This window comes from Serinus canaria, chromosome Z, assembly GCF_022539315.1.
Source record: "Serinus canaria isolate serCan28SL12 chromosome Z, serCan2020, whole genome shotgun sequence".
NCBI classification, from domain to species: Eukaryota; Metazoa; Chordata; class Aves; order Passeriformes; family Fringillidae; genus Serinus; species Serinus canaria.
The window spans coordinates 5657838-5671306 of record NC_066343.1 but is presented as its reverse complement, the minus strand read 5'-3'; the positions used below and the strand labels follow the sequence as shown (position 1 = coordinate 5671306).

At 42.8% G+C, this 13469-nt stretch overlaps 1 protein-coding gene across 2 annotated transcripts in view; it reads left to right on the top strand.

The window, feature by feature from the left end:
- Positions 1 to 2778: 2778 nt before the first annotated feature.
- MAMDC2 (MAM domain containing 2) overlaps positions 2779 to 13469 on the top strand; it is a 56507-nt gene continuing 45816 nt past the window's right edge. For both annotated transcript variants that reach the window (XM_050987258.1, XM_050987259.1), the window contains exons 1-2: positions 2779 to 2825; positions 2942 to 3055. In XM_050987258.1, coding sequence (XP_050843215.1) covers positions 2795 to 2825; positions 2942 to 3055 — 145 coding nt within the window. In that variant the 5' untranslated portion in view covers positions 2779 to 2794. The remainder of the gene's footprint in view (positions 2826 to 2941; positions 3056 to 13469) is intronic.

Here is a 13469-nt window from a genome sequence, read left to right as displayed (position 1 = left end):
GTCATGCATGATTACAGTCCCATTAAAGCATGTAAAGCATAAAATAATAATATTAACACATGAGAAGACTGAAGTTTGAACACTGAAAGGTACTACAAGACCTCATTTCCTTTTTCAGTCCTGATATCCTTTTCCAACTGAGAACAGTACTGGTGTCCAATGTCTGAGAACAAGTGGAAAGTTTGGATGTGCCTGGGCATGCAAAGAGGTTTTTTTATTAAGTGTATTTTCCAGGATTCAAAGCAAACACTGGAGAGGACAGTATCTGTAGCTGTGCAGAGAATTTGGAAAAGCTCAGACTTCAGTTGCTGCTCGTCTCCTTCTCTGGTGTTGCAGTTAATCTGCAAAAATGGAGTCAAACTAATAAAAGTCAAATGGTAGCCTTTGGATCAACTTTGTACTCAAAGCAAGCTCACTTAGAGATAGGAACCAATAGGAGATGTAACTGGCCTTCTGCCTTATGCCAGATCACTGCATTCCCTGCCTCAAAAGGCAGCAAGGACAAATGTGCCTTACCCATTTCCTGCCTGGTCAGGAACAAACTGGGTGAGTGCTTATGGAATTAAACTCAGCGATCTGTAGAAGCCTTTTGTACCTCCCAAATACTCCTATATAACAATTAATGATGTTTCTGACATTTGTTTTCCCTTGTGAGATTGCCTTGTTAGCATGGCCTTGATTATGCTACTACCTGATATGGAGAGGACAACTTAGTTAAATTAGCAGCAGGAAAGTATGGGGTGAGATTTCAGGAAACATGAGTCAATAAGGGGCAAAATGCTTTTTCAAATTCATTATTAAGGAGTATGTCTACTATCCAGTTCTTGGAAAAGAGTGTATGGGCCACTGAAGTTTTACACCAGTTTCAGGAATTTTAATGTCATTTTTACACACCTGCTACTTCCTTGGCTCCTGAGAGGCTGCAGCAAGCTGGAGGTGCCAGTTTGAAAACCAGTTTACACATGGTGCTGTAAACTTTGGTGGCTGGCACGTAAAGCTAAGCCATCTCTGCTAAGTGGTGGAACATGTTGGAAATCAGCAAGGAAAAAACTGAGGGCATGAGCCACTTCGCTGTTCTTAGTGAGTGCTTATATTGGTGAGTCATCATCATCCACTGGCTATTTGTGCCATCAGCTTTTCAGAAGTGGTATATTCTAGATAATGCACTATACTCAATTCTGTGTAAAAACAGGCATGTGTCAAAGCTGCTGGAGAAATTTACCTAATCAATTGCCTTAGTACTGAAATTAATTCGTGGAGACACTGAAAATGGCCAGAATAAACTTTCTAAACCAATTTGAAGGATGAGAAAGCAAGCATTCTCTATCTGCACAGGACACACTGAGGATCAAACTCTCCCCATTCTGTGTGTGAGGTGAGACTTTGCAACAGGGGGTTTATCCATCATAATCATACACATTCAGTAAAAGGTGTTTCTTATCTAATACATAAACATAATTTCCCGAAAAATAATTTACACACATCCACCTCCTGCTAGAAGTACTTTCATGGTCCTGGAGGGTAACAAAAGGGGTCTCTGGTGGTCCTATTCACTGAATGCTTTGATATTAAAGTATGGTAATAAAATGGAAGTTTGTATTTTAAACAGTACTGTGTGCCACAAGTCAGATCTCAAAAGTATGCTATGTCTGCAGCCCTGATTAGACAAATAATTCAGAATTTCTGTATTTGCAATGCAACAAATTAAGTGATCTTAATCTCTTTTAGTTGTGAGGTGAGAGAAGGCCACTGAGGCAGTTGGCTTGGAGACCCTGTTCTGTGAGGAGACGGTTCAGCTGGGAAGAGAGAGAAGTTTGGCAACATCCGACAGCAGTCCTGGACAGGAAAGGGACAGCGGAAATGCAGGACTCATCAGAGTGGTGCATGGTTGGAGAGTGAGAGGGAGTAGCACAGCTGAAACAGTGGCAATTTAGAGCATTCACAAGGAAGGAACACTTTCCCCATAAAAACAGCCCAGAACTGGAGCCAGGGCTCAGCCAGCCCAACCAGCCTTGGAAGTTATCAAACCCCAACTGAGCAACCTGGTCTAAGCTCAAAGCTGGCTCTGCCTTGGGCAGAGTTTGAACTGGACATCTCTTGTGGTCCAGTCCTGAGTTGTTCTGTAAGCCAACGAACTACAGCACTTGGAGCACCTCAGCAGCTGCTGGACCATTCTCAGCTAAAAGTGCCATGGTATGCCATGGTCCTCGGAAGGTCAGCTTTAGTGGAAGGGAAGGACGGATGGGTAAGTTGTGGTGATTTGGGAGTTCTGGTGCTGCGGGAGCCCCTTCTTTGCAGATGTGTTTGAGTGGGCATCTTACTGTTGTGCACAAACCCCTGACAGGGAGTACGTCAGGCAGAGTCAAGCTCTTCCAGTGGTACCCACCGATGGTAAGCTACGACGGGAGAGATGCACTGCGAATAAGCTGAAACGCGGGAAAAAACACTTAAACATAAGAAAGCACATTTTCGCCGGGCGGGGGGTGACACTCTTCCACAGGCTGCGCTGACAGGAGGCGGCAACCCCCACTCTGGAGGGCACTCCAGCCTCAGCCACTCTGGCCTCGGGCCACCGTCGGGGGCCGACGCCGCTCGGCGACAGGAGCGGGACGGGCCGCCCCCCCGCGCTGTCCGCGGTCCCTCCCCGTCCCTCCCCTGCCTGCCCGGCCGCTGCCCTGCCCGCGCCCCGCCGGGGTGCCGAGCGGCCGCGCTCAGCCCCGCCGCACACCGCGCACCGCGCCCCGGGCCGGCCGCGCTCTCCCCGCCGCCGCCAGCCCGGCCCCCGGCGCGGAAGATGCTGCGGCTCTGCCTGCTCGCCGCGCACGGTAAGCGGCGGCGGGGACGCCTCCCGCCCGCCCGGGACCCGCCTGGCGCTGCTCCGGGGGTGGCGGCGGCCCCCGGGCCGGGCACGCCGTGACCGGAGCTCGTTTTGTCCTTGCAGCTCTGCGGCTCGCCGGGGCGGCCTTGCTTTCGCCCGGGTCGTGCACCTTCGAGGACAGCGCCTGCGGCTACCAGTGGGACTACGCGCATCTGCCCTGGACGCTGCACGGCGAAGGTGAGAGCGCTGCAGCTCCCGGGCGCAGCTCTCCCCGCGCTCACCTTCCCGCCCGGCGCTGCCGCCGGAGCCCGCGGCGGGGCGGCGGCAGCTCGGGTTGCCGCTGCTGCCGGGGGGCCGCTCCGCTCGGTTTTCCGCGGGGGGCAGCCGCCGTGGAGTTCCTCCCGCAGGGTCTGTTCCTCCCTGACAACAGGCAGGCCCTGCGGGGAAGTGTCCGCTTTCCCCCGGCACAGGTATCTCCGCAGGTTTCTGCAGGATGCCTCAGAAATCTCCTTTCTTTCTCTTTCACGTTTTGTTGAGAAAAGGTGTCTTTTATCAAGACCTCTTTCTAAAACACCAGTCACATCCGTCTCATTCCTTATGCATTATTTCCCTTATGCATTCCTTATGCATTATTTTCTTTCTAAATGTCTTTTGGGTTGTGCTCCAAAAGTGGGTGCATTTCCAGGGCAAGAGACAGTCTTTGGCAAGAGTATCTTTGCAACGTGTTCAATTAGGACTTTTCTCCAATTTATAGTATGTTCAGTTTAAGAGAAAAAGTGAAGTCTTTCAGTAAGTTGTATTTGGCTTTACAAGACTTAATGCTGTTGAAAAGAGTAGTCAGTCACTGCAGAGAGTTTCCATGCAGCTCTAACTACTGGGTAAGTTTTCAGTGTGGGTTCCATTTTTTGACAGACTCTACATGAACAAAAGACTAAACAAAGATATGCACAGCATGGTTGTAAATGCGTAATAAAATAATTTAATTTTGATTATCTGTTCACCAAATTGTCATTCATGAAAGCTGTGCTCACACAGAAAAAGGGACTATGTGTTTTTGAAGGTTTTAAGCCCAGAAACACGTGCCAAGAATAATGAAGAGGTGAGTACAGGTACAAAGAGACAGACAGCCTCTCAGAAACCATTAATCAGTGCTCCATTCAAAACTGGCTGGTCCAGTTTTGTGCTCCACTTGTCTCTCAGTTGAGAAAAACTATTTTTTCCCCCGATTTATTCCCAGTTCTCACCTATGCAAAATAAGTCACCTTCATTGTTACTTTTTAGATTAGTCAGTAGGCTTTGAGAGTGTACAAAAAACCCTAAGTCTGCAAGGATGTAATAGTTGAAACATGTGCTTTTTCTCTTATTTGATATGTATTTCTTAGTTTATTTATTTATTTAAGTATCATAGATTTTCCTGTATTTTTGAAATTTCCTGTATTAGTGGAAATTTAGTTACCATCTTTGCTGTCCCAGCTATGCCTCCTAACACCATGCCCTCTTAGTCTGTCTGTCTGCAAAGCATCACTTATTTCCTCCTTGTGATTTACAGGCAGCCACATGGTAGTGGTATTGATTCAGCTCCAAGGCACTGGGAGTTGCTGGGAGCAAAACCTGCAGAAGTGGGTGTGTTTCATGTTGTGCACAGCCACACTACAGCGTTTCAAGATGTAAGGACCTTTGACCAGGGGTTTGGATCAGCAGCAGCCTGCTTTTTTTGGTGCACAGAATACAATTTTTGTTACCATAGTTTGATCTTTACAAACCAACAGACCAGCAGCTGCATGGCTTCTGTTATTGCACATCTCATTTCCAGAGATACAAAACTGGACTGTTATACTCTGGGAGGATATGTGGTATACCAGCTCTCGTAATAGGCATAGTTCTGTCAGGATTTCCATTATAAACAGTTTTTCTGCAGTCTGTAATTTGATCGTAGCAAGACATTCTGTGCAAACATTTGGCACACAAGGTATTCTGTTAGTCTCCTCAGAAGTGCATTCACAGAATCACAACTAAATCTAGATGAAAATAATTCATTGTAATCTACACAGCAGGTGTGCAACACTAATCTTCCTTAGACTCTCTCTCATTCTTTTGTCTTATAAAACCAAGCCCCTTTTGGCAGCACTGTGTCCTGGTATTTGCTGGTCAGCGTATGTGCATGTGGTGATGTACTGGGACATCAGAGGAAGCTAAGAATGGGAGACACAGCTTAGCTTTGGATTGTTCTGCTTCTCCTTGCATAGCATCGAAGTTGCTTTATTATTTTAAAATGTTATTTGTGGTATAGAATTGCGTTCAGTGGGTCTTTAACAGAGATTATGTAACTTGGAGTGCAAGTTCTTGCATCTTACAAATGTCTCAATAGTGTAGTCTTGTGCCAAACTGTCAAGGTGATGTAAATATAACTAAAACTGTGCCCAGAAATTTCCACTCCATACTTGAAAGTATTTTGCCCAGTTGCTAAGGAAGCCAGTATCTTCTGATGGGCCAGTCAAACAGAAAGGAAGTATAAGTTTTGCTTTTGTTTGCAGCTACATAGTCTCACTTAAATGAATATATTTCTAAGGTTCAGCTGCAGTTTTAAACTTTTCTGGTTTCTCTTTAGTGTTCTGGTAGCTCCGGCATACAATATTTTTTTGTGTAATTTTAGAATTTTCAGAATTGAAAAAAATTTAATTTTTATAGTTAAAGTTTTGATACCTGTGACTGTCATTTTAGGGCCTATTTTAATCAAGTGCAAATCAAAAGAAATACTTGGTGCTACAAAGGATAGCTGCTTCTCTGCTAAGTGCTTTACTCAAGACTGGCAAATCAGGCCCTAGTGAGGTGTCTGTTTGTAGGAACAGCTATACAAGAAACAATTCAGGCATCAGTCCAGTTGACCTGTGCTCCCATAAAACCCCTGCTTCAGTGAGCCCTTCTGTGAGCCTCAAGCCCTCTCACATGGCTCTGAATTCAGGAATAGGACCTTCAAGCATATCAAGGTGCTTTTTTTAAGTGTCAGCTTTTTCAGTGACTGGCTAGCTCAGTGTTTGCCTTTTAGAACTATAATGATTTTAGCAGACAAACATCATGCAAAGAAAGATGTAACATACAGAAAAAGCTGGATATAAAGTGGATATAAATTCATAGTGAGGCTTGGGGTGGGCTGGGAAGCACACCCAACTGAGGTCATGGCCCAGGCTGGTTAAGGACAGTATCAGGCTTGAGGCAGTCTGTTCCCTAAGGAGCCAGTTCTGTTTTCAGTGCAGCATGGGAAATTCCATGCAACACGTTCTGCTTCGTGTGTTTGTAGGATACCAGCTACACAAGAAACATAGTCATGTTGTTGCTTAGGAAGAGATCATCATAATGTAATCCTGCTTCTGAAATGCGCAACAGATCAATTTGTATGTTACCAGTGATAAGATCTGAAAGCTTTATGTGAGTTTCTGCTCTGCATAAACAGAGGGGACAGTGGTCCATTTTCATTTCAGTGGTGTAGGCATGCCCGCAGAAATGTTGCTGCATTCTTGATACCTCTGAACAGATAATTTTACTTTAAAGTTCAGAATACAACACAAAGATTAAACTCTTGGACTTAACCAATGGATAGGGAATTTAGAAATCACATCTATATTCATCAATACTATAGTAGTTAGAGATAGTTGAGAAGTTTGAACACCATGCTGGTTGTACTAACAACTACAGGTGTATGGAGCATGAGTTCATGTCTAGTTACTTTGGGGCATAGAGCTTTGCAGAGGCATAGTGGCTGATTTCCATAAGAATTCACTTCTTTGTCAGCAGCATATGTGTTTGCAAGGGAAATACCAGTTAATTCTAATACATGCTGTCAAACTGCATAGGGTAGGGTTGTTTTGGATGACAGACACACTCTGCAAATCCAAAATGGTCTTTGAAACAAAGGAAGATGCTGTGTGTAATAGGCAGTAATCCTCAGCAGAGTAATAAATAAAATCATGCCCAGCCACTTAAAAACAGCAGTAGGAAACACAGCCTTGGCTCATTTTGTAGACATTCTAAAGTGTTAGGTATGGGCATTTTTTTGCCAAACCTTACGCTTAGCCATGTCCATCACAGAGCTGGCCATAACCTGATGGTAAGAACATCCAGCTCACAAACAGTATTAGAGATAAATTTCATTAAACACAATAACTATGGCATGTCTTTTCTGTGACTCTGGGCAATGTTTACATTTTTGCTTAGAATATCTGTACAGCACTTTGTGTGAACTGTGGGTATGTTTTGCTTTCCATTGCCTTTCACTCTAACAGAGACCAGTTTAATAGTTCTAAAAATAATGTGCATTTTGGCTTTCAGCTTAACTCTGCCCTAATGGAGTTTGCTTGCTGCATCTGCTTGCCTGGATTTAAGCACTAGATAAGAAACTTGTCATTTATGACAGCAACCTATGGGGAAGAGAGATTCCATATTAGCAATAGGCTCCAAAAGGCAATTGATCGTTGAGTTTTGTGGCAATGAAACACTTAAGCTATCACTGGTAGTTGATACAGCTGAATGCACCTGACTCTCATAGGATAATTGACAGCTTCAAATACCTATTTTTTGAGTGTTGCTTTCCTTTAAAAATTCTGGAAGTGTGTATTTCTTCATATCTCATGTCACCAAGGATACATTTTAATAGCCCACATTTCAGGGGTTTAATGTTTTCTCTTTCTGCAATATTTTGAAGGAAAAGAGATAGATTTCACTCAGAAGAGTGATCTAATAGATTACATTAATATGACCATTTTTTCTTATTCTTAAAGCTTATGCCTCTTTTTGCCTCATTATTCCAAGATGCTGCTCCTGTGATACACTCCAAATAGGCATCCATCAGGTAACAATTTATGGAAAGTTGGTGAGCAAGCAACATCAATAACACTAGTTTCAGGAAACTGAAGTTTGTCTTTTGGAGACAAACAGATTTATCACATAGCTACACTTAAAAATATACAGAAAATAATTTCAAGAGACAGGACAGCTATTGCAGGCCATCAGATAAGTCAGGCGTGAGAGCAGCAGCATAAGGAATCTCAAATCTAAACATTGCCTGCATACCATTTAAATAGCTTGTATTTACAGCTGTGCCATATGACTTAAAACTGACCTCTTTTGATCTGAGCTCTGTGATCTTGAATGTCACATCATGTGGTTGTAATATGCAGAGTAATGAAGCAGGTGATAATTGGCAATCCTAGATTTTGTGGCACAGCAAACACAGTTCATGTCTGGTATGTGCTCTGTCATGCTTTGTTACAAACGTGTTGGAAATAAATTAGCACATTTGAAGTCTTAGTTTTCTTTCCATCGATCTGCAGTACTTTCCTGTACATTAGGAAGTACATAATTTGAAAATGTAAAAAAACCTATGTAACATTGCTGGCTTTGTATAATTCTTGTACAAGACAAGTGGTCTCATGTGTTTGTTGTGAGATCACTGTGTACTTGGGAGTCAAGGAGAATTGCACCAGCTTGTACCTAGCTGCAGCAGAACCAGGCTGGCATACCCCAGAGCTTGTTTGCTGGCAAGTTCTCAGTTGATGAATTCACTCTGCCACAGGAGCTTATTGGTTTGGGATTTCCAAACCTGTAGCCACAGCATCTCTGCGCCGAGTGCTGTTTGATGGAGGGTAGAAACTCTTAGATTGGCATATCGTCTGTTTTGCCTTGATCTGATAATGAAAATGTTGGTGCTCCTGGCCAAAGTAATTGAATTTGGAGAGACAGCTGTCTTTGTTGAGGAGCAGGGAAAGAAAGGCTGAATCACACACTTCTTCTACACTGAGACTCTCATGTACTTCTTGTTTTCCTTTACTTCTGGTGCCATTTCTCCTGTACACTCAACTTTGACTACTCAGTCACCACTCCGTGTTAGCAACTCGTTTCTTCATACTATTCCAGTTCAGGCTGTCACTGGCAGTTTAATAGTAGTACCATGTATGAGGAGCATTCCATCTTGCTCCAGCTTATCCCTTGTCTCGCTTTGGGCTCCCAGGTCCCAGAACCTTACATTTTGCTTTCCCAGGTATAACTTCCATCCTACGCTTCTGGGTAATAGCATTTTTTTTGAGTTATGCCCACATTACAGTTGTTAGTGTATTTTTTCCCATCTTCAGAGGCAGGTCTTGTGCAAAAAAAAAAAAAAAAGAAAAAAAAGATGTCTGAGGGCATTTTCTCTCCATCAAGAGCTTCAGCAGCAGTTGCCTGTGCATGATGACACTTGTGATAAGTCTGGCCTTTCCCTTTGCCGCAGGGGTACAAACAAAGCCTAAATTGTTGTCGGTGAGTCACTACATGGGAGATGAGTTTCAAAGCATTCCTCTTCTCCACAGAATAGTAACATTCTCATAAGTGTATTTTCACATACAGCTGTTACTGATTCAGAGCTTGCAGAGTCAGCAACTGCCGTAGTGCGTTTTACACGGAGCTGTGGAATCTGGCCACAAGAGAGGGAGGATGACTTTTAGAAAATTAATCTTTACTGAATGTACCTTGCACTTCTGACAATTTGGCTGGACTTTGTTTTGCATGAAAATGCTGAAAATAGATAATTTGCCACTTGAATTTAAAAAAAGAAAAGAAAAAGAAAAAGTTGTAGGAGGGCAAAAGAGAATTTGGGAGTTGGGCTGGAGGTGAAATCACCTCAGTCAAAAAAATCACTTGCATGTAACCCCTGGCCTTGCAGATGTTGTTGAAGTTTGCTAAAATTCAAGTACAGACATGCAAATCACTGAAAACTGCTGGAAATATGTTCAGCTTTCTGAGAAAGAATGGAAGATGCAAATGATGGGAAGTCAAGTTCCTTTCAGGAATTTCAAGATGCAGCATGGCATGAGTTTTTTTTAACAGTAAAAGTGCTGTTAGGCAGTATTTTGTGGTTATTACTCTACATGTGTAATCATTTTGAAAAAAGAAGAGGAAAGCCAGTCATTAGCCAGTTCATTTTTTGGAGGGAAGGGAAGAAATTTTCACTATAAATTTTGGTCAAGATCCAAGGTGAGTCAAGATCTGTAGTGAGGAAAAGTAAGCTTGCACTTGTGCTGCAAGGCTGATCATGACAATCCAGAAGCATTTCTGCTAGAAAAAATTTATTCATCTTGCACATGGTCCAGGCTGTTCAAAACTTTAACAGAATCAGCCTGAAAATGCCCTAACATTCTTATTATATAGGATGCTATTGAGTAGAAATATTTGGAGGCTTACTGAAAAAGTAAATCCAAACCAGTTCCAACCAGTTGGTTTGGTTGCTTTTTTTGGAGCTCTCCCATGGCGTTTCTTTCTGAGATGTTTTGTCCCCAGCCTCTGTGTGCAAGAGCAATACAAGCAAAGCTATAATTACTTCACTGATTAAACTTACCAAACAGGGCCAAATCTTCCGTGGTTATGAAAATATACTTCAAAAATTGGAGAGATTTTCCTTTAACTTTTGAGTTTTTACTGTCTTAATAATACTTGTTTGTTGTTATGCTGCAGAAGGCCAGATGAAAGGCCACAGTCATCCATGTAATTTTATATAATGCTTTGATTGCTTAGAATGCTTTATATCATTTGAGGAATTTTATTGCTCCCATTGAAAAGAGTAAGCCTCTTTTGCCCAATCCTTCACTGTGTCTCTAGACAGCCAGAGATTAACGTGTGATTATTGCAGTTCTTCTTCACATCATAATCAAGACAAAGGTTCCTACAATTTTATGTAACAGTGTCGTGGTCTCTGATTAACAGCCATAACACTGTATGGCTGTTTCTTTCCTCCAACACATTTTCCTTTGCTAAATGTGGCTCAATATCAGTATTTGAGACTGCTCTACAAGTGTGAGTAATTGTGTTGGTGTACTTTGAATGCTGTTTTAAATAGATATATTCTCTGATAAAGTATGAGCTACATGTTACTAGTGCTTCTCTCTGTTCTGAAAACCTTGTAAGTCTAGTATGAAAATAACCATGAATCACGGTAATTAGATTTCCATTTGAAACTTTAGCCAAAGTCTTTTAGGAAACAGAGTCTTCACAGTTTTCAATTAGCAAACTGTTAAAATGTTTTAAGAGGCACTCTTGTGACTTGTGCCAAGTTTCTTCAAATTTCCTGGCCCACAAACTGTATTTGATATTAAAAATGCATAAAGAGCTACAGTAATGGAAGGGCAGGTTACAGCTGTTGTATACAAAACCACAGTGAGATAAGATGCTATTGAAGGAAATAATTATCCATTTTCAGATGATCTTATTTTTTGGATGTTACATCACTAACAATTGATCACTGCTGTGAGACTGTTGCCTTGTCTGTCCCTCATGCTTCAAAAAGATTGGAGGAGGCTTCTGTATGACAATGAAGTCTAGGGAAATGCTAATGCATTTGTGGCAAAATGTTACGCCTGGAGGGTAAGGAAGCCAGGCAATTATACCTGATTATACCTGTGAATAAGCAGATTTCCCTGTTTTCTAGTAATATTAAAGATCATGTTCTAAGGCACTAAGCAAAATTTAGATTTTCTCTGTAAATCTTCTCTTTCGTAAAATTTTTAAGTGTTCCAAAAAGCAGTCTCCCCTTGCAGTAGGAATCCTCAGTGGATACATAAGATGGAGAACCTTAATTGTCCAGTGAACTTACTAATTAATTTGTAGATCTGACAATGAAAATGTGACTCCCTTTGCCAGCCTCTTTCACATTTGCTGAACAGTGTTTATTCCAGCCTGGAACATAGTTTGATGCTTTTCAGAAATTACCATGGACACGGCTTGGGAAGGTCCATGAAATAGGCTGGAGTCAGCAGGTGGGCTGAGTGCTTTCTCTGGGTTAGAGAGCTGTGGAATGCAGCAAACACCACTTTAGGGTCTGTCTGTGCATTCCAGTTAGATGATGAGGTTGGTGCCTGGCCACAAGAATCCAGCCAGGCTCATGGAGTTATGGGTACCTGTAAGGCAGAGTCACTTCTGACTTAAAGTCTTTATGGATACTTATATTTGTGAGCACTGGAGGGTCTTTTGGGAAAACATTTCATGTTGTTTATATTGTGGCCTGGTTAGAAACAGCTCAGCAGAAAAGGCCCTGGAGGCTTTGGTGGATACGAGGTTGGACACGAGGCAGCAATGTGTCCTTGAGGAAGGGCAGCTCATGGTGTCCTGGGCTGCATTAGCAGTGTTGCCAGCAGCTCAAGAGTGACCCTTCCCCTCTGTTCAGCACTGCTGAAGCCCTGAAGTCTGGAGTTGTAGCCAGTTCTGGCCTTCCCAGTACAAGAGAGACATGGACACAGTGGAGAGAGCCCAGTGAAAGGGTGTGAAGATTAAGAGACTGGCCCATCTCTTGTATGAGAAAAGTCTGCAAGAGCTGGGACTGTTCAGTCTGGAGAAAAGAAGGCTTGAGGGGGAAGTTTATTTTGTAAATAAATAGAAGGACCTGAAGGGAGGGTGCAGAGGGGACAGAGCCAGGCTCTTTCCGATGGTAGCCAGTGACAGGACCAGAGGCAATGGGGACACAGTGCAGCACAGAATGTTCCCTCTGAACAACAGGAAGCACTCTTTCACTGTGAGGATGGCTGTGAGGCTGTGGAGTCTCTATTCCAGCTGATACTAAAAAGTTGTCTGGACATGGTCCTCAGCAGCTGGCTGTAGGTGGCCCTGCTTGAGCAGGAGGGTCAGAACAGATGATTTCTGGAGGTGTCTTCCAACTTTAACTGTTCTGTGATTCTGCAGCATCTTTGTATTTTTGACTGAAAGGTAAAAAAGCCCTACTGCAGTGGCCTTTCAGAGATACTTTCATGCACAGGAAAAGAACGTAAGAATTTCTGGTTCCTTTTAAAGTTTAGAATTAAACAGAATAGTCACGTGCTGTGTGTAGATGCATGACCCATTTATATGTATGTATATATGGAATCTCTGCACCCTCATGCAAGAGAAGAAATGAGTTTGTTGTAGATTCATCCTGTTAGATGAATGATCTCTTAATTGTAAGCAGAACATGGGGAACTTGCTACTTACTGGTATCTTTGGAGCTTGATTGTCATGTAGCTAATTTTTCTAATGCTTATGGCTACAGAATTTCATGGGAAGCAGATGGGTTAAAGTGTAGAGTGAGTGCTCTGATGCATTTTGTGACAGGATCTGTTCTTTATAATTTCCTACTTTTTTAGTAATTTCCTTTTGAAAGCTTGCCTTTGGTGTGTTCTGTTTTAGACATGGTTGTTATCCTGAGGAAGTTATAGCAAAATAGTTGTGCTCCATCTAATCACTCTTGGCAGATTATTCTGCACATGAACCTCCTTGACTGAGACCACAGTTTTGCAGCTGTTTGGCCAAAGTGAATTGAGTTCATTTTAGGCCATATGAGAGAGTTGATGGTATTGGCATCATTGTTTCCTGGAGCCAACAGGGAAGCAGATGAATGAATGGATATTGACTCTGAGTTGCTCTCAGCTCATCACTATGTTCAGGCAGGTGATGAAACAGATGTAGATGTCTCTGCTCTCTCCCTTGCATCTGTTTGGGAAATAGACTCTTTAATTCTCTCAAGCCATGTATCCTCAAGCTGATCTGCAGTTCATTATCAGTATTTATTGCTGTTGTCTGCTCCTAGCAAATCCCTTCTTCTCCCCCTGAGTGCCAGATGCTGGGTGTGGAGCAAGGTATATTCTCTGCCTTAGACATG